Source organism: Calonectris borealis, chromosome 7 (genome assembly GCF_964195595.1).
Source record: "Calonectris borealis chromosome 7, bCalBor7.hap1.2, whole genome shotgun sequence".
NCBI classification, from domain to species: domain Eukaryota; kingdom Metazoa; phylum Chordata; class Aves; order Procellariiformes; family Procellariidae; genus Calonectris; species Calonectris borealis.
This window is the reverse complement of record NC_134318.1, coordinates 35,542,871-35,563,997: the sequence shown is the minus strand read 5'-3', so window position 1 is coordinate 35,563,997 and position 21,127 is coordinate 35,542,871. Positions and strand designations below refer to the sequence as shown.

The following is a 21,127-nucleotide window of genomic DNA, read 5'->3' as shown; positions in this document are numbered from 1 at the left end:
CGTAGGGGCTCCATCTGGGTCGCCACGTTTCTCCTGGCGATGGCTTTCAGATTTACACAGATGTCCAGATTTACACAGATTTAAAAGGGATGACAAAAGCTACAGACACAGCTCCAGGTGAAAGCTGTCTCTTGGAAGAGCCCAGACATACTGAAACTTCTCAAAGAATGATTTAACTACTCGGTTAATTCTACAATTTTCATATTTTTCTTCCTTGCATCCAGTAAAAGTTCTCTCATTTAATATCAAAATTCGAACTATGAAACATGCCCTTAGCATATTCCTTACATTTCCATAGGCCTATTCCTGAAAAGTTATCTGTGTATATAATCCTGCATAAGGATACACTGAAACCTATGGAAATTTTAAAACCTTTGCAGACAAAATTCTACGAGGGAATGAAATGAGCAGCTAGCAAATCAAATATTACAGAAAATTAAATAAAATTACCTTAAAGTAATAGTTTTCACCTAAAAATATATTTAAAGTCAATATGATTTTCTGTTTATTATCAATGGCACATTTCATCATTAAAATTAAGGGAAAAAAAAATATAAGTATTTTTATTTGTGTCTGTTTTTATTGTTTTACAGTCTAGTTACTTTGAATAATCAAACCATTCTAATCAGTTCCTCCTCATTAGGAAAGTATTACAGGTTTTTACCAACTGAAACTACCTACTTAAAGGAAACAAAAATATTTCTTTTTGGAAAAAATATTATCATGTGTCATTACAGAAACATTGTAAAATAGAATGTAAGTGTATGCTCAAAGCTGCTTTAAAACACTAATTTTGATTTAAAATGCCACTGTGCTTCATGTTATCCAACAGCACAATTCAGAAATTAATATAACAGAGATGGGTATGCTAAAAAAAAAACCAAAAAACAAAAACAAAAACAAAAAACCCACACCAAACAAGATCCTCCATAAAAACACGAATAAATAGCTGTTCTTAAACTAGGGAGGGGAAGGCAGGGGGGAACGGGGGAGAGAAGGAGAGAGATAACATACTACCCTGCAGCTATGACTTCCTAATCAATAGGATTCTTGACAGGAATATAAATCTAACTTTCACACCAAACAGCTAGAGTTTGGAATTTTCACAGAAATCCTTATTTTAGAAATCACAGGGTTATAGGTTTGCTGCTGAGATTGCACAACAGCCTATCTAACGAGTGGCAAAAACCAAATTTTTATCCAGAGTTATGGAGAACAGTATTCACACTTTGAATCAAGTTCCAGATGATTTATACAAAATATATTAAAGTAATAAACACAAGTAAAGCATTTAGCTGATTTAAAATAATCCTCATCTTCTAGATAATTACTGTATATGTATTTTGACATTATAATATGATCCTTTCAAAACAGGTTTTGAGTGTAAGGATAATTTTTACAGAGGAAATAGTTTTCTATTTTTTCAAACATAATACAGATCTGATCAAGTTGACACTCTTCATACGAAGTTTAAAAATTAGATGGCAGTACGGGACTGGATTTGGTGATTCATGAGTGACCTATTTTTTATGGTCTTCGTCTCCTGGTGTTCTAAGGGAAATAATTAAAAAACAACATTTGACTGAAACTTCCATACATGAATGGTTCAGTCTCCCAAACCAAGCATCAGAGTAAAATGACAAATCCTAAGCGTATCATCTGATGACAGGTACTAAAACTCTAAATCTGTGGTTATCGGCTTTTCTTAGGATATCCAGTGATAACAATGAGTCTCTACTACTGAAATTTTATCCTAGATAGCCTCCTAATACATTCAAAGTGTCTATAACTGGAACTGGTCTCTTTCTACATGTGCTGTCATAAACTAGATAGTCTACATAGCCTTTTTTTTATTATTATTATTTTTTTAAAGAACAGAGTTAGGAAAGGACTTAAGAGCAGAAATTCAATTTTTATGCTAATATTTGTGTCTATGAACCCAGCAGATGTGAAGCTCACAATCTGAAATGTGATCACAGCCAAAACCAATTTGAAAATGGCAGCTCTGCAGAGTTTATTTCATCCAAAAGAAAGCATTTGGAATACCAAATGCTTTAACACCACAGCTTGCCCTGGATAAGCCTTTGGGCTGTGTAAGAATCTAGGAAGGGCAATGTATTACATGCGACAAAACCAGGGATTTTCAGTCTGAAATTGCAATTTTAAGTTTACTCTGGAACAGTCAAAATTCAAATCTCCGTTTCCTCCATTTTGTGGAATTGCTGTAACTCTTGACCAGGACAACCTCTTCTCTTCTAGTTCAGTAAATGGGATAAAAGAACCTTTTATGACAGACATAAACTCAGGACAGCAGACTGATACGGCTGTGCAGCAGAACCGACTGTATGAGACAGAAGTCCCAAATCAGAGCAGAGAAAATGATGAAATGGATACAAGACAAAGGGAAAGCAATAGCAAAAGAGGTGTTTGAAATACTGACTGGGGAAAAGGTATCCAAAGTGTGCCTTAGGCTGAATGGTACTTGGAAGAGGATTGGAGTAATGAGCAAAGAAACTTTCCTGTAGTTCGAGTGTTACGATGTACAGGGGAGTAGATTCCCCCCTGCACCCCCACCTCCATTCTTTGTAAGTAGGTAGAATGGCATCAACATATATCCATAGCACACTGGTAATCAAACCACTCATTAACATCTAGAACTGATTAAGTGTTTGGACATAAAAAGAGGAAAAAATAACTTCTCGGTGAAGGCTTAATTCAGAGTTTAAAGATATTATCACTCTTCAGCTTTTGTCATGATAAAAATTCATCTTTTAGTCCCAATCTTGGTTTCCCATCCCATCCTGAGAGTCTCCAATGAGCTAGACAAAAAGTCCCAGACGTACCACTGAAACAGCATATCTGCCAGCACAGCTCTTTCTCACGAGCATACACATAGCCTCTGCATCAGATATTTTTGTTTCTTGACTATTTTTCAAGCAAAGCATTAAGGGCAGGATTCAAGCCAGTTCATTAAGTGTATCAAAGATGAATCCACAAATCTAGTGAAAGAACAGGCCTTGCGGCAGGCAGAACATAATCTTCTGGTACATCTCCCTGCTGGAGAGGAATAAACTGTATTTCTGCCTCTCCCCTAGTTCCAACCAACATTGCTAAGACAATTTTGGGGCCAGATACTATTTAAAATAACGATAATCATGAAAGGAATAAGGTTCCTATTGGATAATGCAATGTACAGGATAGAATGAACTAGAAGAAATATCTTTAATGTGTTATTTCCTCTACTTGACAAATTCCTCCAGTAATTCCTTGTTCTTAGTCCTCCTATTTGTTATGCTCTATCTTAAGTTGCAAGCTCTTCCTCTAAACAAACACAACAAGCTATTCCCGTATAAAACAAGATGCACTAATTGTACTTTCCATGGCAGATCTACACATTGCTCTGTTCTCTATTTAATGACATGGAAAAATATCTAAAAAAACATGCACCTTAATATGTTTCCAAAACTCTAAAAATCTAATCACTGTACATTCTGATCAAGCTATGTGACAAATGCACTGAATTTAATTATCAATTTTGCAGATATATTTTACTTAGAATAATTTAAACAAAATCCTACAAAAAAGAAGACAGTTACAGACAATTCTCCATGACTTCTTTTTACAGAATATTTTTTAAATCTGTAGTATCTGAAAAATATTACTAATATTTGTGATGTAATTCTTTAACAAAAGACTAAGTAACATTGAAATTTCCTAAGAAATGTAGGGAACACTAGATTCACCACTAAACCATTGTCAGGTCAATCACTAAATCTAAAAACAAAAGCAAAACAAAACCAGGAAAAAAGCGATTAAACACTAGGCATGAATTGCAACAACTTTGGGTTACATTTAATTGTACTCACAGTTGACACTGGTCTCCTTTGATTCCCTTAGTTGTGCAGAAACATTTTCCTGTTTGCATGTGACAAATGTTTGCATGTCCACTGCATGTGCAAGCTATAAAATCAAAAAGGAAAAGTGAGTTTTCTTCACCCATATTTTTCTTTATAATTTAAGGAATTTTCATGGATTTTAATACTTCATCATAAACACATTTCCTACAAGCTGTATTAAAAAAAAAAGATATTACTACTTCAATTATAAGCTGCTTTGAAGAACATTTCACTAGCACATCATTTAGTTTATTTTCTGTAGAGTTAAGAACTATGCATGTGACATTAGGGGCTCTCCTATACACCTTAAATAATAGCAGTTTGAGAAAGCTATTAAAGTCTACCATATCAATGCGCAATATAGAAAATTAGTAACAATACATCTTTTCTATACAAGGTGAAATCCTGACCAATGGTAAAATTCCATTGTTTAAAATGTCTAATTAAAGAAATTATTATTGCAGATGTTTGATAAAATGTCTAATATAATTGGAACTCTTGCTTTTGACAAAAGCGAACAAAAAGAAAGCTTTGAAACCATTTGAACGAAGGCGGAGTTAATACTACAATTATGGTCCACAACAGGAATATTCTAGAAGCAAAAAAACAGGCACTTTTAAGAGCTCCTGAAATTTGAACTGGCGCAGAATCACAGAAACATCACCATCACTCCACTCCTTTTAAACTCAGTGGCTAAAGTAAATCTCTCACTGCTCACTGCCACTCTTGCTGCCTGATTGATTCTCACCTCAAAACAAGCGTTCATGTTGCCAACTCTTGAGCTTTCTTTTTGCTTTTCTTTCCCAGGTTTATATGAACGACTATCTTGTTTAGGCAGTCCTCCCTTCTTTTCTAACCAAGTGTACAAAATTTAATAACTTCGCTCTGGTAAATGTGTCAATAAGTTCCCACAACATACTGGAATAATTACTTGCTAATATTCACACTACATTTAAAGTCTTTCTTTAATACAAAGTAACTCTGAACCTACCTTGATGATCATATTATGATTTCACTGAAGTTTTAATTACGACTAAGGTAAAAGATTTAATATGTGGGCCCCTGCTTGGGAACACATATTATACTAAGTGGTGACCTGTATATAATAAAAGTTTATTTTCCACTTTATAATCCTAATATTGAATTTCTATCAGAGGGATTGAGTTTTAATGTTCCTATTCTACTGATAAGGAATAATACACAATGAATACTTCTGTGACAGTGTCCCATACCACACACAATCTAACCTCTTTGCCCCAGCCTAAGATAAATAGGGAAAAAGGTAATATAACAGCCAGACTAGAAACACAATTAAACATAAAATATTATTGACAGAATATTTCAATGTCAGGAATTCTATGCTTTGTTCAGCCTTCAGAACTTGTTAAATAGCCAGCTGAAGCTGAAGGAGTGGTTCTTACTAAAGAGGTACCAGAGATTCAAACTGTCTGGAAGAAACACATACCAGAAATTTCTATGCAGCTTATAGTGATGCGTGACATTTTTTTCTCTTTCGTAATACAGCTTGTAACAACATTTCTGAAAAACACCTACAGTTACTACAGAGTGCTAAATTTTGTAATTTTGCTATGATCTTGACACTCTACAATAAATGTTCATTGAAGTGCTGCTACTATATAATCAGTTATGTTTTCCTAAATCCGTTCCTGTTTTCCCCTCTACATTTATGGAATGATTATTTAGGCACTTCAAGCTGGAAAAGCCTCTTCTCAAAGGTTAATTTTAATTGTGTAAATCTTTGCTATACTTTCAGTGAAAAACAAAGGAATATATTCTTAACAGCTTATTCTGCTTATGGTTAATTGCTCTTAACAGTGATGTACTATTACAAAACAGCACAAAAGTTATAAAGGAGCTAAAAGGCTGAATTCCAAATCATATTCCAAAAGCTGTCAATATATTGACAAATACAGAAGCTATTGCCAACCAACCTTAATTGATTACTCCCATAGTTATTGCTCACTTAATAGGAAGAAGATCACAAATGTGAAAGTGGAACCTCCTTTACTTCAGTAGCTTTTATTTAGTAAAAGTATTTAAACACTAAGTTATAAAAGCCTTTGGACACTACGCATCTTTATCACCTTCTTGAAAAAAAAGGGGTAAAATGGATTATACTGTAAAAGTAACTGATGTAGCCATATGAGACTTTGTGGAAGGACAAAACCGTTTCCTTTGGCAGCTCAGACATGACTTGTATACCCAGTCCATGGAATTACTGATAAATCAAACTCTTCAGCACCATTTATCCCCAGGGACATCTAAATCAAATCAGCACCTATATAGTGCTCTTTAGTGTACTATGTGCTCACTCACACAGCAATTCACAGATGAACTCCTCTCCAGTCAGCCGGGTATCTCCTTCCATTTAAACTGCATCATGTTTTAGTCACTGCACTCTGTCTTTGGAGTTTCCTGGATTTATACTGGAGAACTGTTAAATAACATAAACATCTGATGGAATTTATTTTCCCATGGATTCATGTCTAAATTTTGACCTGTGTGTATTCAAAGCACACACAAATAAAGGATACGTTCATAATTTGGTCTCTCTCACCAAAAAATACCAACATGGCTGCTCTACCTCACCTGCATTTTTGTGACATATGTGAAGCTTCCATAGTGCTAAGATCAGTATGTTTGGAAAAGGAGAAGAAAGGAGGAGTTCAGAAGACTCGGAACCTCGTATTCCAGATTCCTCGTCAATGAAAAAGCTAGTTCTGACAAGCCCAGCAGCTAATTTTCTTCTATTAAAAGATGAAGAAAGATTACTCTCATTGATCAAGTTCCTAGTAATTTAACTGTTCCCTGGATAATACCTTGAAAAAGGACATCAGGAGCTAATCACTTTTACATTATTTTTAAAATCTCATCTAGACAAATTTTATTTAACAGCAGTGAATGCATATTTTAATTAATCTCAGGCTTGCAAGTCTGTGATGAAAAATGGATTCCTACCAATCTGTGGACCTCTATGTGGGGAGTAACTCAAAAAACATATAAGCCATCACTGCTGTTACTGAAGCAAATGCGAATATATGTTATCAAACAAATGTGAATATATGTTATCAAACAAATGTACGAGCAGAAGCAGGATGATATTATACTACATTCAGTGGAAAAAAACGTAGATGCCATTATCTTTATCACTGCAGGTTTTTTCCATTGGTCTACTTCCGAATAATACAAAAGAAATTACGAGCGTTGAATATGAAGTATGTTTACTAATTAATAACCTGCAACCTAAAGCTACATTTGATTTCAAAGTAACAGAAGATTTACGTACTTCTGTTACCTCCTCTTTCCATATTTTCTTTAATATTTTTTACTTGTTTTTCTCTGCTTAACCATTCTCAGTGAATGGTTTCTCTTCTGCTAGTACTGCAAGTCAACAGTTAAAACTATAGCTACAGTAATCTCTTTCACATTTTAATGCTAGTAGAAATATGCCAAATCTTGGAATCAGTTTTAAAAGCATATTTTGGAACAATCATTCTCAGCTGGTAGAAGTCAGCACAAGAGTTGCAATTTATATTTCCATATTTTTTTTGAGGTCCCACGCCTCTTCACACCCATGCGTTTGTTTTCAAGGAACGAGGCTTAAGTTCCAGCAGCAGCATGGCAGATAAAGCCTGTGTTAAGTAACTTTTTTTTTCTTCCAAAAAAGGACAGTTATCATCCTTAATGTTGATCTAATGCAATGCTTAACATGATTTTTCTTTGGAAGAACTCCCTAAAGCTGAAGGAAAAGGAAATAAGAGTTAAGAGTTAAAATGAAAGCTATACTTAATACTTCACATTTCAAATGCTTCTCTCCCCTCCTCCTCTTCCCCCCCTTCCCCCCCCATGTATTTAATGAAAGGTTTAAGAGTTTGAGTAGAACTGCATGGTGGTAAGCAGAGATTTCTGACTGAAAATCCTAGGCTCAAACTACTTAATGCTAGATGGTGGGAGGATCACATTATCGCTTTTGATTTTCTGGGCCTGTCTGCCACATCTTAATTAACATATCTGAGACACTGTCAAGGAACATTTCTGAGATCCTGTTTTTGTGCCTTAGTGTTCTCCTACAACATCGTATTTTCTGTGGCTGTGTGGGATAGCTAAGCCGAGATTCTCAGCCAATAAGGACAGTTTCAGCTTCTGCCACACTCGAGCATTTTACTAAATTTCAGCGTCTTTTAACTGATTTCCTTTCTCCCATTTAGTTCCCCTGTTCTTCAGTGTGGATTTTCCACAGCCACTACTCTTTCACACGTCTAGTTAGGCACAGTTTGACTCTTTTGTATTGTCACATCTCTCAAGTGATGTTAGGTTGACAGCAACTCATTCTCTACCATCATGATTATATTTTAAATAATGCCCAATTCTTGACATGAATTATTTTATTTGGGACACTGACAGTGGGCTTAAAATTAGAGGATGAAGCAAGCACACCTACACAGATTTGCTGGGTTAGGAGAAATTAAATATAAGCAGAAACAATCTTTATGCTTTTGGATAGGGATATTGCATCCCCAACAGAAAGACAGAAACAAATAGAAAGATAACAACACTTACAAGCCCAGTAGGGAAAGGCTCTCTAAACCTGATTTTTTTTTTCTTTATTTAAAAGAAACTCTTTTATTTAAAGAAATCTGCAGTCAACTTTTGGCCTAATCCTCAAAAAAACCACACCATCAACATAGAAAACTAGCCTCACCATTATATGAGGTGCCATTATAATGCCATTATACCTTTTGCTGAGTACTGCCATATGAACAGTTGTATAAGACTGTTAGAGAAGAGACATGATTTTCTACAGGCTACATCAGATTCAGATTCCACTGCTGTACGACATATTCCAGCACTCATAGCAGCATCATACTCAAACACTTTCAGGAGGTTATGATGACACTAATCCTCTCTCAAATCTTCCCTGACAGTCATCAACACAGAGAATAGCTTGAAATCCTGCTTTAACTTTATAGCAAGTTTAATATACAATAACATTCTAATAAATCTTATTAAATTCTGTTCACATTCTTTATTTCCTCCTAATTTAAGTACTCATACTCAGTATCTAAAATTCAGAAATGAATCTGCAAACCAACTGGTTAAAATGAAATATACAGAATTTTCTTCCCTTTAAAAAAAAAAAAGTAAAAATCTGCATCCTGAAACACTACTGACTTTAAATAATAACAGTAAGTTAATTCCAAGCGATGTATTTTCAATGAGATAATCACACCTCTAGGATACAACAGGAATTGATAGTATATCATGGCTCCTTTTCCCTCACGGAAAAGTAGTACATCTGTCATTCTCTGTTTCATAATTCACACAGTGCTAACAGTTTATAATTCGAAGGACAAGCTTAAGACTCAAAATAAATACCAGCTTGTGCTGGATTACAGAACCTTCTATTAGGCAAGAATTATCATGAGCCTTACACCTTCTAAAATAAATTGCAGTCCATGAAACACATTGTTACCAATGCTCATATTTCACTTAAAGGTACAAGAAAAGATGGGAATTAGAATTGTCACAATTTTGTGTGTGAAAAGGCACAGAATATAGACAGAGATAAATTTTAATTCAAAATATATTGTACAACTCTGATGGAGACTTTATTTCACGTTGCAAATTCCTGCTCAAACATGTGTACATTCTTCAAATCAAATTTCAAAATTTATATAAATTATATGATATGTTTATTTTAAAAAAATTGTATCAGCTACAAAAATTCTTCGTGCAAATAAGACTGGAAACTTTAGATGCAGTATTTTGGAACCATTCATTCACCCCCATCGCAACTGAGAAACATGAGTTAAGTACACAAAATTGTATAAACTGCCTCCAGGTTGAGCTTTAATAATGAGTTCTGTTCACTTTTATGTTCTAGGTATAGATACACCTTAGAATTTCAATCCTCTGTAGGTGCTGGAAATGATCCCCCAGATTGACTGGCAAGATTTAAATTTAATGTCTCATGATTTTAATATCATGTATTTTCACACAGATAATGAGTTGACTTTTGTAACAAATCTCCCAGTCATCCCCCTCCTACCATGCTTTGGTTTGTATCATACCCCATGTCCATGAACTCAATTTCAGAGGGATGAAATCAAAACAGAAGATAGCCACAGGACCACAAAGGTGATTAAGGGAGTGGAGCATCTTTCATATTAGGAGAGGCTGAGAGAGCTGGGATTCAGTCTGGAGGAGAGAAGTCTCAGGGGGATCTTACCAACGTGTATAAATACTTGATGGGATGGGACCAGACTCTTAGTAGCACCCACTGACGGAACAAGAGGCAATGGCCACAAATCAAAAAACAGGAAATTCCATCAAAACACAAGAAAACACTTTTTTACTGTGAGGGTGACTTATTGCACAGCTGTAGGTGCACGTGTACTCTGTGCTGCACCTTTGGATAGAAGCAGTGAGTTCAGCCCAACTTTGAGAGTCTTCCCATACTACTGTATGCTCTCCTCTCCAACTTTGATTTACATTATGCACACACGCTTTTGATTAAACAGTTATTTTAAATACTTAACTACCATGCAAGCATTTTATCAATCATTAAATATTTTAAATGAATAAATAATCTATGGCTTACAATAATAAACCTGCTTAAAATATATAATTTTTTAATCTATTTTTGTGATGTTATTTTTACTTATTAACTGAAAAGATAACATTAGAACTTTAAAAACAAAACCAAAAAGCCCACGACCCTGGCAATTTCTACTCTATTTTTAGGGAAATAGCAGTTCACACTACTCTTTTGTACGACATGCAGGTTCTAAGTGGAACATAAAGATTATATGAAAACAATATAATCCAGCAGAGTAAATCCGTGCTGTAAAATCATAACCCTATAGAATTTATTAAATAATAAATCCACAGCATGATTGATTCCGAGTTGCTAGCTCAGCATATAAATGTTCTTGCTGATGCTGACAACAAAAAAATACCCATCACTATTTCCATGAAGTATGCATTTTAGACAATTGAATTTAAAAACACTTATTGCTTAGCCCCCATCTCCAACACATAGCTGCAAGAGCAATTTTTCTCTCAAACGGAGCTCACTAGAAATGGTACTTTAACTTAATATATTTGCTTACTTCAAAGATTACTAAACCAGTAGCTGCACATAGATAATTCCTTTAAGACACCTTGCTGATTTTTTTAAAACGGAAAGCTATGACAATGCTATTAAATATTGAGGTGCACTACTTTAATTTTGGTAATGTGCAAGGTATAAGTTGTATCAAAAAACCATACACATTGTATCAAAAACCATACACATGTCCTGGTTTTGGCTGGGATAGTTAATTTTCTTCCTAGTAGTTGGTATAGTGCTGTGTTTTGGATTTAGTATGAGAAGAATGTTGATAACACAGGGATGTTTTAGTTGTTGCTAAGTAGTGCTTACATGGTCAAGGACTTTTCAGCTTCCTATGCTTGGCCAGGTGCACAAGAAGCTGGGAGGGAGCAGAGCCAGGACAGCTGACCCAACTGGCCAACGGGGTATTCTATACCATAGGACATCATGCTTAGCATATAAAGCTGGGGGAAGAAGAAGGAAGGGGGGGACATTCGGAGTGATGGTGTTTGTCTTCCCAAGTAACCATTACATGTGATGGAGCCCTGCTTTCCTGGGGATGGCTGAACACCTGCCTGCCGATGGGAAGTGGTGAATGAATTCCTTGTTTTGCTTTGCTTGTGTGCCCGGCTTTTGCTTTCCCTGTTAAACTGTCTTTATCTCAGCCCAAGAGTTTTCTCACTTTTACCCTTCTCATTCTCTCCCCCATCCCACCGGGGGGGGGAAGTGAGCAAGCGGCTGGGGCTTAGTTAAACCATGATAATGTATCAAAAAACCCATACACATCAAAACACATATACATTGTATAAAAAACATATACATTGTATATGGATATATGAAAAGGAGATATAGGCTTTCTCATGCAGCTAGGCTAAGTAAGAAATAGCAAGTATAAACATATATTAGATATAACATTGTAATGCTCAATTTCACTGTAAATGTTCACTTATGTAATCCGTTAGTCTACTCATATGAGAACTGCCCTTCTGAGACAAATTTCTACACTGGTAATATTACAAAACTGTCTAGTCACTTATTTTTCTAGAAACATATATTCAACTGGAAGTCCCTGATACCCTTTTAGCATTCAACAATTACTTTTGTAGGAAATACATCCATTCAACCTTTGAGACAGACAATGTAAAAGCAAACAGATGTGCCCAACAACACTTATGCAATATCACTAATTGAGTAGCATTAAAATTAAGCTAAAGAACTTCTGTGAAGCAATGAGCAATAAAAATAAGTGTTCAAACAAACAAAAAAATTATTAGAAAGGACTGCTGTCTTCTAGCAAGCACGCCAAAAGTACATGCAGGTCACATGCAACTGTCATTTTATAGTGGCACAATTAACCTTCATGATAAGTCAGTCTAATTAGACTAATTAGCACATATATGATTAATTTTATTCTCACCCTTCTTGGTTTATCTTGTGATTTATCTTTCTTTGGTCTCAAACCAATTTATTTTTTATAGTACAATAACAGCACAGAAAAGACAAAAAACGTGTGTGTATTGACACAGTACTAAGGACTGTGAGACATCATACTTGCTAGAGAGAGAAAACGTAAAAGGAATAGATATAGTATTAGGATTTATAAAGGTAGGATATGGAATCTGTATATGCAGGATATACAGGAGTTCTGCAACCACCCAAATCATATATATATATCATGTATGTATCACTTAAAGCAAAGTCAGCTATTCCCAATATTCATAAAAATTAGATAATCATTTTACGAGATCAATACTGGATATAAATTTATTCTGGAAAAGGCAAATATGCCAAATCACCCCGATAACCATTTTTGTAAAATTAGACATGCCTCACAATATCGCAATTTTTTCAATAGGCACCAAATTTGTTCTCCAGACTGCAGTGCAGCCTGCCCTCTGCTCTTCCTTGGCATTTTAGACAGTAAGCTGGTGGTTACAGAAATGCTCTTGTCCTTAGCCCCTTCCCATTCCAAAAGAGCAATTCACCCAAGCCTGAATGTGATTTTAACTTTTTTCTGGAATTTATAGTCACAGCAAAACACAGACAATTTCACTTGACCATGACCTAAGCCTACTGAGATCATTTGATTACTAGTAAGGCAATTATTTTTTTCCTGAAAAGCAATACTACGTCACGCACTCAAACAGTCTGGAAATCACAAGTGAAGTTGCCTTAGGATATTTATTCTAAAAAACCCAAAACAAATCTGGGAAACAACAAACAGGCTGATTTTCTGTTGCAGAAAACAAAATTTAGTTTGGTTACACCAACACAATGCTATGGCAACCTTCTCCATTTAACGGCTTGTATTTATTTTTAAGCTGTTTTTACACTTTGGCAAAATAGCTGCGCAGTGTTTGTATATCATTATTTCTTCTGTTTAAAGTATTCATCCTGAAAACTGAACTGATTTTTTTTGTTTGTTTGTAATAAATACATCTCAAGCAATCATTCTAAATCTGTCTTTAATCATCAGCAACTAACATTATAAAGACAGCTTGGAAAACCATAATTTTGTTTTATACAAGTAGATAATGAAAATGCAACACAGAAGGTTAACGCTGAAAGACAGGATATTTTTTCTTGTTATGAACTGAACAGAATCTTAAACAATTAACAAGAGTCTTGCTGCGCCTGACTCTTTCATACCAATACTGAACTATAGTGCAGAATTATTATAGCTTGTTCTTGGGATCATTAAGGAATAATGTGGACAGTACTTTCTACCAAAAAAATGTGCCAAACCAAAACATTTCCATGAGAACTCATGAATTAAGTATCACCAATTTCATTTTCTCCATGTTAATCTGTGTGCAGAACTAAAAGTTCCAAGAGAAAACATTATTAAGAGCAATTTATTTGGAGATAAGTTTAATATGTCCTACTTAATAGTTTCCTTTTCATTCTTGCTACTTCTTCTTTTCATTTTTAAGCAAAATACCATATGTTATTAAGAAATAAATAGCCTTCAAATTCAAATTTTACAGTGGGTTAAGCTGCAGGTTTTGTGAGTTCAGGTCAAAAACTAAACTCTATATCTGATGTGTTCTTTAAGCATGCAAGCATTTAAAGTGACGTTTCTTCCCCATGCCTATAAGATTAAAAATATTATTCCTTAAATTACTTTTAGTTTTCTTGTTTGTGAAGAGGCTTCTCGGATGAAAACATAAGATAATATTAGAATTGCTTTAGAAAGAAGTAATTACTAATCTGGCAGACTAAAACTTTTACTAGGTTTAGTAAAAACTACAACAGTGGGGTTTGTTGGGGTTTTTTTAAAAGAAAAAGACAAACTGATGATTTTGGATGCCTTCATCTTTACATGTCCAATATGAGATATGATGAGATGTGTTTAAGATGACTTTTTCAGGCACCAAAGGCTTAGTACTTCTTTTTTTTTAATTGGGTCTTTTTAAATTTTCTTGAAAAAGACAGCAGCTTCTCTACTGGTTATTTTGAAATTTTTGGCCAAATACCTCCTTTCATCAAAAGACTGCTATTTTTTTTTTTTCCTCTCTCTAAAGAGAATGTATAACCTTCCTAAATTATAACAGAGAAAAAAAAAAAAACAACAAAAAAAAAAAACAAAAAAATCAAAGATTATTATAAGGCAGTATGAAAAGCAAAAGAATTTAAAACCACTCAGTAGTTATTCATAGCAGCTTTAAATGTCAAAAAAAAATTCCAATCTAAGGTGAAAAACAACTGAAATCAACAACTGGTGATTGCAACTATTTGTGTGTATTTGGTCATTCAGAGTAAAAGCCCAAAGAAGAGAAATGCCTTATACAATTTATCAGACAAAAACATCACAAAATGTAAAGAAGTCAGCAAATCATTTCCCTGTGTTAGCCATTAAGAGGTACAAAATATGACTGATTTTTAATGCATTCAACTGTGAGTGAGGGGGTTTTTTTTCCCTTAAATAACTAATGCGGTCTGCCATTGTAATGTATTGCGTTTACCGCTCAGAAAATGAAGGCAGAATCAAATGCAATCAAACAGAAATGCCATTACAAGAGTTTTCTGAGAATCTTCATTCTACCAGTTGGAAAATGAGTTGCATGGTGCCTCAAAAGCTATTTTCTCAGCAGGCTGTAGGGGGTTTCCAAGACCCCTAAGGGAGAGGGATGACCATTTCAATGTAAAATGACTACTTCTTGACTCTTCTGTCCTGGTGGCATATTCACTTGTAGGCATTCAAACAGATAACTCCATGGTCTCCTGCTACACTGGGAGGTTCTGTCACACCCCTCTGATTTATGTGCAGTCTCTGATCTAATTTAAACTGATGGGTACATAACCAAATTTAAAAAAAAAAAAAAAAAAAAAAGAAATTAAATTCTTTTAGGCTGTAAAATTGTAGTCCATGATGGAAGATACCATGCTGCATGTTACATGTCAGACCGACCAGCTATCAGGAGACATATTTGTGAGGTGTTCCTGGGGAAGGATTACAGACAGAGATGCTGGAATTTCTGACTGACTGCAGATGTCTCTGCATCTAAAACTATGAGAATAATAGGGAAGCTGTGAGTGGTTGCAGTAACAAGAGATATAATGAGAGATTCTCAGCACCTAGAAACATCTAGAATGGTAGATTCAGAAGTTACAAAGAAAATGCCTACGTTTTTATTTGTATTGTATTTGGGACAAGAAGACTATGGCTGTAGTCAAATGCTTATTTGAGGATCAAGTAATTTAAGAAAATGTCATCTTCAACTCACAATTGCCAACCCTCAATCAGAGGCTAGCATCTTCTCAGCCTAGACACAGTAGCTACGTGAGCCCTTGACATCTCTTTCAACACAAGGGAAAATATGTTTGCTTATAAGTGGCAGACAAAATCACTATATTTCTAGACAGCTGTAAGTTTCTAAATCATGCCCTGCCTATCTCCTCTGGGAACATCTTTTGGAAACCAATGACTTTACAGATTTCATTAGGAAGGTGAACATACTGATACACAGCTCAGACATCAGAAATACATTTTATAAATATTCCTTATTCCATAAAATAAATTTATAGCATGTAAACCTGAAAAACACAAAAATAAGAATGCACAGCAATTCATTTGTCATTGCCAAAAACTATGTTAAACAATAACATGCAGGAGGACTTGATCACCAACATCAGTGAAAACAAAAGGATTGTCATTAATCTTCATGGAAAGATAAAATAAGCACAGAGATAAAGGAATATAATATAAATCAAACTGCTGTATCTCTTCAATATCTATGAAAGTAATAAGTGGTGATGAATTAAAGGATGCCTGAATTCTTAGTTCTCATGCTAAGATGCTGAATAAGCACAAAATGCCTGCTACTTAAACAGATTAAGATAGCACAAGTTGTTGCTATTCTTTTTACTATTTCAGATACTTTTATGGCATCATAGACCTAAAAAAACTTTAGATTAAGTTTATTAAATACACAGTATTGATTATATATTTGTAAAAATTCAGAAATAGGTTTGCCTTCTTTTATTTCTCTTTTTTAAAAAAAAACTATCTTGTTCTTACTCCACTTGCATAACTTGGAATCAACTTTGCTGAATGGTGAAGTTACATTTATACAAAGCAACACACTGTAGCAACCAGGCTTAAGGAACAGAAGTATTTATAGTTGATAAAATTGATTACTAGACATATCATGTTTGTGCAGGGTGGAAAGAAAACTTTGTTACATATGAAAATATCTCCTTCAAAGGAGTAAAAAAAAAAAGTTCAACTAATTTATTTTACTCGTCTTTAAGACTAGTAAAAGGAATTTTGACGGTCAAGAACCACAAGCGTGGGTTGAATTTAACTTACTACCTTTTGATTATGGTGCTAATAAAAAAAAAACACATATAATTTGGAGGGGAAGGTATGCCACCTGGACAGCTGACCCAAATTGAGCAAAAGAATATTCCATGCCATATACCATCATGTTCAGCAATAAAAATAGGGGAGGGGGGGCTGTCTGGGAGATAGCCATCACTTGGAGACCGGCTGGGCATTGGTCCACTTGTGGGAAGGTGGTGAGTGACTTGGTTTTTCCCCCCACTTTTTCCTTCACTTGTTAAACTCTCTTTATATCAACCCACGAGTTTTCTCACTTTTGCTTTTCCTATTCTCTCCCCATCCCACTGCAGGGGGGTAGGGAGTGAGCAAGTGGCTGAGTGATGCTTAGCTGCTGGCTGGGGTCAACCCACCACACTGTCAGTTAGCTGTTCTGCACAAACACCAAGTTTTTCAATAGCAATCCTAAGCTCATGCTTGAACAAGTACTTTCCCATGCTTGCTGTTCCTAAAATCAGACCACTCTGCAATGAACACACATATCCTGATTTAGTAAGTAAAATCAAATTTAGAGAATCAAGCATTAACTTAAAAAATTTGTGCTTGAGAAGAGATTTATAAAATTCTTCTCTACGCAATCAAGGAAAATCATCAAAAAGATTAAACATGCCAAACAGACATTTTGTCAAAACCTTATGAAATCCCACAACCACCCAAATAATCTCTCTCTGGAGGTTAATCATGAGGAAAGTTACATTCAACAGTTTCTTCTTCTTTTTTTCTCCTATAAAATTATAGACATCTAAACACAGCTTGACAATGACACTTTCCTTGAAGTATAACTCCAGGTCCTTCACCTAGGATTATTCTGAGCATAAGTAGGTTATGGAATACAAATGTATCTATAAAAAGGTTCCTAGTTTTAGTTGAGTTTTTGCTTTTAATTTACAATTAATTATTCTAGAAATAATACATTATAATACAGGTTTAATCTACAACAAAGCAAAAAGAAAATTATATGTGTACACAACGATTAGTAGCATACTGAAGAGTTTGTTTAGCACATTTTGATTGGCAGTCAAAAAATAACTGGAACAGTAATTTTTAAAGATGTCTTTTTCCAAGTTCCTCAGCTAACTTTTTCTTATGGCAAACTACTTTTCTTCTGCTTTAGTAGCATGGGACTTATTTGGAATATGTTCTGATTGGAGTGAATTTAATTTAAGTTCATAACTAAGCCCAAGTGCAGGCATTTTATTCACTCATTTAGACTATCTTGAACACTGTTCAATAAACAGCATTCACTAAAGGAAGGAAAATAAATTTGCAGATCACCTTTGGGGAAAAAGGTAGTCTTAAAAAAAAAAAAAGAGTGCTTATTCTAACACTCTCTCTGCAAAAAGCAACATGAAGCTTCTCTTGAATACCTTATTGTTCTATGATCTCTTTTCTTTTTATTTCATGTGTATTAAGAAGCCCTCTACCTACTACTAAAAACAAATTCCAGCAATTTAGTTAATATTACGTGTTTTTATTCTATAATAAGGTATTATATAAAAATGAGCAATTGGTGTCATTATCTGTATTCAACACTTCAAAGAAAAAATTAAAAAAAAAAAACAGCAAAAACCCACCACAACTACTGCAAAATGGGATTTCTTGACAGCCACCTCATTTGTCAAAACCTTTGGTTATTTTATTTGTATAGGATAAACAAAATCTTGTTTTCTGTTGGAATTTAGCACCACATGGGAGCTTTTCTTTTTATGAATAATCTTAAATTATAGATTCTCATCACAGAGTTTTACTATGAACTTGTGACCCAGTGTATCTTAGAAACCGAGGTACAAGAAAAACTGGATTTTTTTTTTTAATTTAGTTCCATATTCTAGTACCCGAAGACAGTATGAAGCACATGATATCTTTTTTTCACTGATCTCCAACATTTATCCATTTTTATATAAAATGTCTTTATTCACATAGACGCCTGGGGTCTGTATCATAAGCCTCCAATCCACTGAATATCTGTTATTTATGTGAATAACCGTAAAGTACCTGGACTGAAAGATGCTTTTGATTTTTACAGACTTAGTCACTGTGAAAAGAAGGCTTCCAGAACATAATATTTAACCCAATATAAAATTTCCTCTAAAATTTTAGACATCTAATAATGGAATGCCCAAACCCACAATCTTTAATGCATCGGTGAATTCCGTAAATGCAATTCTTTACATGCTAGACATTAAAATGGCTAAACAGCAAAACTGTATAAAAACTCTGTATTCCAAATTGCCATGTCATTCTCTAAGAGTCAAAACTTCCATCAATTCATGTTCATTCCTAATTCTGCTTTAGGAAGAAGAAATGCAGAAGAAAATGCTTTTGCTGCTGTTTATACTGCTAGTCGAGGATACAGTTTTCCTTTAAGCTTTCTACATTTCTGTTAGTTTTTCCTGAAGATGACAGTTAAAAGCTCTTTGTCCTCATTCTTAGTCCTACCTTACATAGGACTCAAGGTGCCCGAATATAAGATTTTGGACCAGAAACCTTTTCAAAAGAGAATTCTCCTGTAAAAGATAAAATACCAAATTTACAGCTGTCTACAACAGTAGTAGAATTCACCTACTTAATTCTTTTTCGATACCAAGTTAAACACTGAATATCACTCTAATATTTTTATTAAAAAACTAATAAAACAAACTCTACATAGCGATAGAGATCATTTTTTGCCCTTCTCATTAGTTTCATAACAGCGCAGGTGCTGACCTCTATGGACAACACTGGACAAAAGCATCCAAACTCCAGGCATTATGGCACAGGCAGAGTCAGGATAAAATGTACAGGAACGAACATTTTGAAGAGTAAAATATCATTGCAAACAGAGGTGGAAATTATCTTTTGGGTAGCGGAGTTGATCCCCACCAGAACTTTCTAGCTCTCAGGATCCTGCGTGTGCTAAATGCAGCACCAAGCCCGTATCCACATGAACCAGAGTTTTAGCTAAGTGTTAAGTGCTAAAAACACCAGGTGTAAGAAAGCTACAGGGTCCTGTTTTCCAACTACTAGCAACTAAGTATTCTTGGCTTGGTAGTGTTATCTTGATAATTAATATCTTTTACTACTTCTGTATGATATTTTCCTCTTGGCCCTTTGCTGTGTTCTAGGGACATGCGTGCACAGACCTGTCTACTGCAAAAATAGCTGCTGATATCACCACCAGCCGAAAAGCATGAGAGACATCAACGATTACAAGACAGCTTAAACTATGAGACTCCTATTAGTACTAACTGGACTTGTGTATCTGAACACATCACATTCCCCATTTTGAAAATTTAGATACAAGAGAGGAATCATTTAAAAAAATGCAGAAAATTGTGGCTTTTTAAAGTCTCTTAGAAATAATCTATACACCATTTATTACAAAATTAAATGTTGTACTTCAGCTTGGTTTTAATTTACCTGACTTCAATAAGCAGTTTTATATGACTGCCAAACTCAATGGGAGGAAAGACTGATGATTGCTTGAGACCCAAAATTTAGATGTTCTATTTTAAATTTCTACCTTCTTCATATAATCATTTCATATAGAAATGCATTATGTTATATTAATTTGGACTGTGAACATCTGTCTTTCGTTTCTAAATAATACATGGTATGAGCAAAACATCAGGTCATTGCTCACTGAAGATTAATAGTTAAAAACAGCAGCTTTTGTGCTATTAAAACCAACTATTACTGCAGGCTAATAAAAACATGCTTCTGGACACATATCATCACTTTGTGGTCATAGCAGCAGAAAAAGTTAATGCAAATAAAATAAAGAAATTAATACACTAGTTAAACTAGCTCTATTTTTTAAATTTTGTTCCAACCACAAGCATATAATTTTCTAGAGGTTATAAAAAATGATCAATTAATTTTCTTTAACATGTAGCCTTATGGAGCTCAGGTATTTTTTGTTTCCTTGGTTATCACAGCTTATAATAATTCCTACATATTTTCATTAAAAAGACAGTCTGTATGACTGTTCCCCACAGAGAACTGCTATTAACAGATGTTGGAAGTGATGCCAGTGATGGATATCAGAGGCTGGGAAAGCTTCAAGGGCAGGTTACCAAATGAGATTTTAGTACTAAGGCATTAGGCTTCCAGCTTTCGAAGTTTGACACCTTGGAACTTTGGGAGTTTGACACCTAGATTCCCCAAAGAGCAAATGATTTCGTCTGCTCTGACTATGAAGGTTTAGTCTATACTAAGGAAGTGCAGTTTTGAATCAACTGATTGTCGGGATGGAAATGACCCTGGGTGCACTAATCATTAAATTCTTATGCAAAA

The 21,127-nt window shown here is 34.6% G+C and overlaps 1 protein-coding gene across 1 annotated transcript in view; it reads right to left on the bottom strand.

The window, feature by feature from the left end:
- ATRNL1 (attractin like 1) overlaps window positions 1–21,127 on the bottom strand; it is a 543,008-nt gene that overhangs the window by 364,787 nt on the left and 157,094 nt on the right. The window contains exon 20 of the mRNA XM_075155134.1: window positions 3,867–3,960. Within this exon, the coding sequence (XP_075011235.1) occupies window positions 3,867–3,960 (94 nt within the window). The remainder of the gene's footprint in view (window positions 1–3,866; window positions 3,961–21,127) is intronic.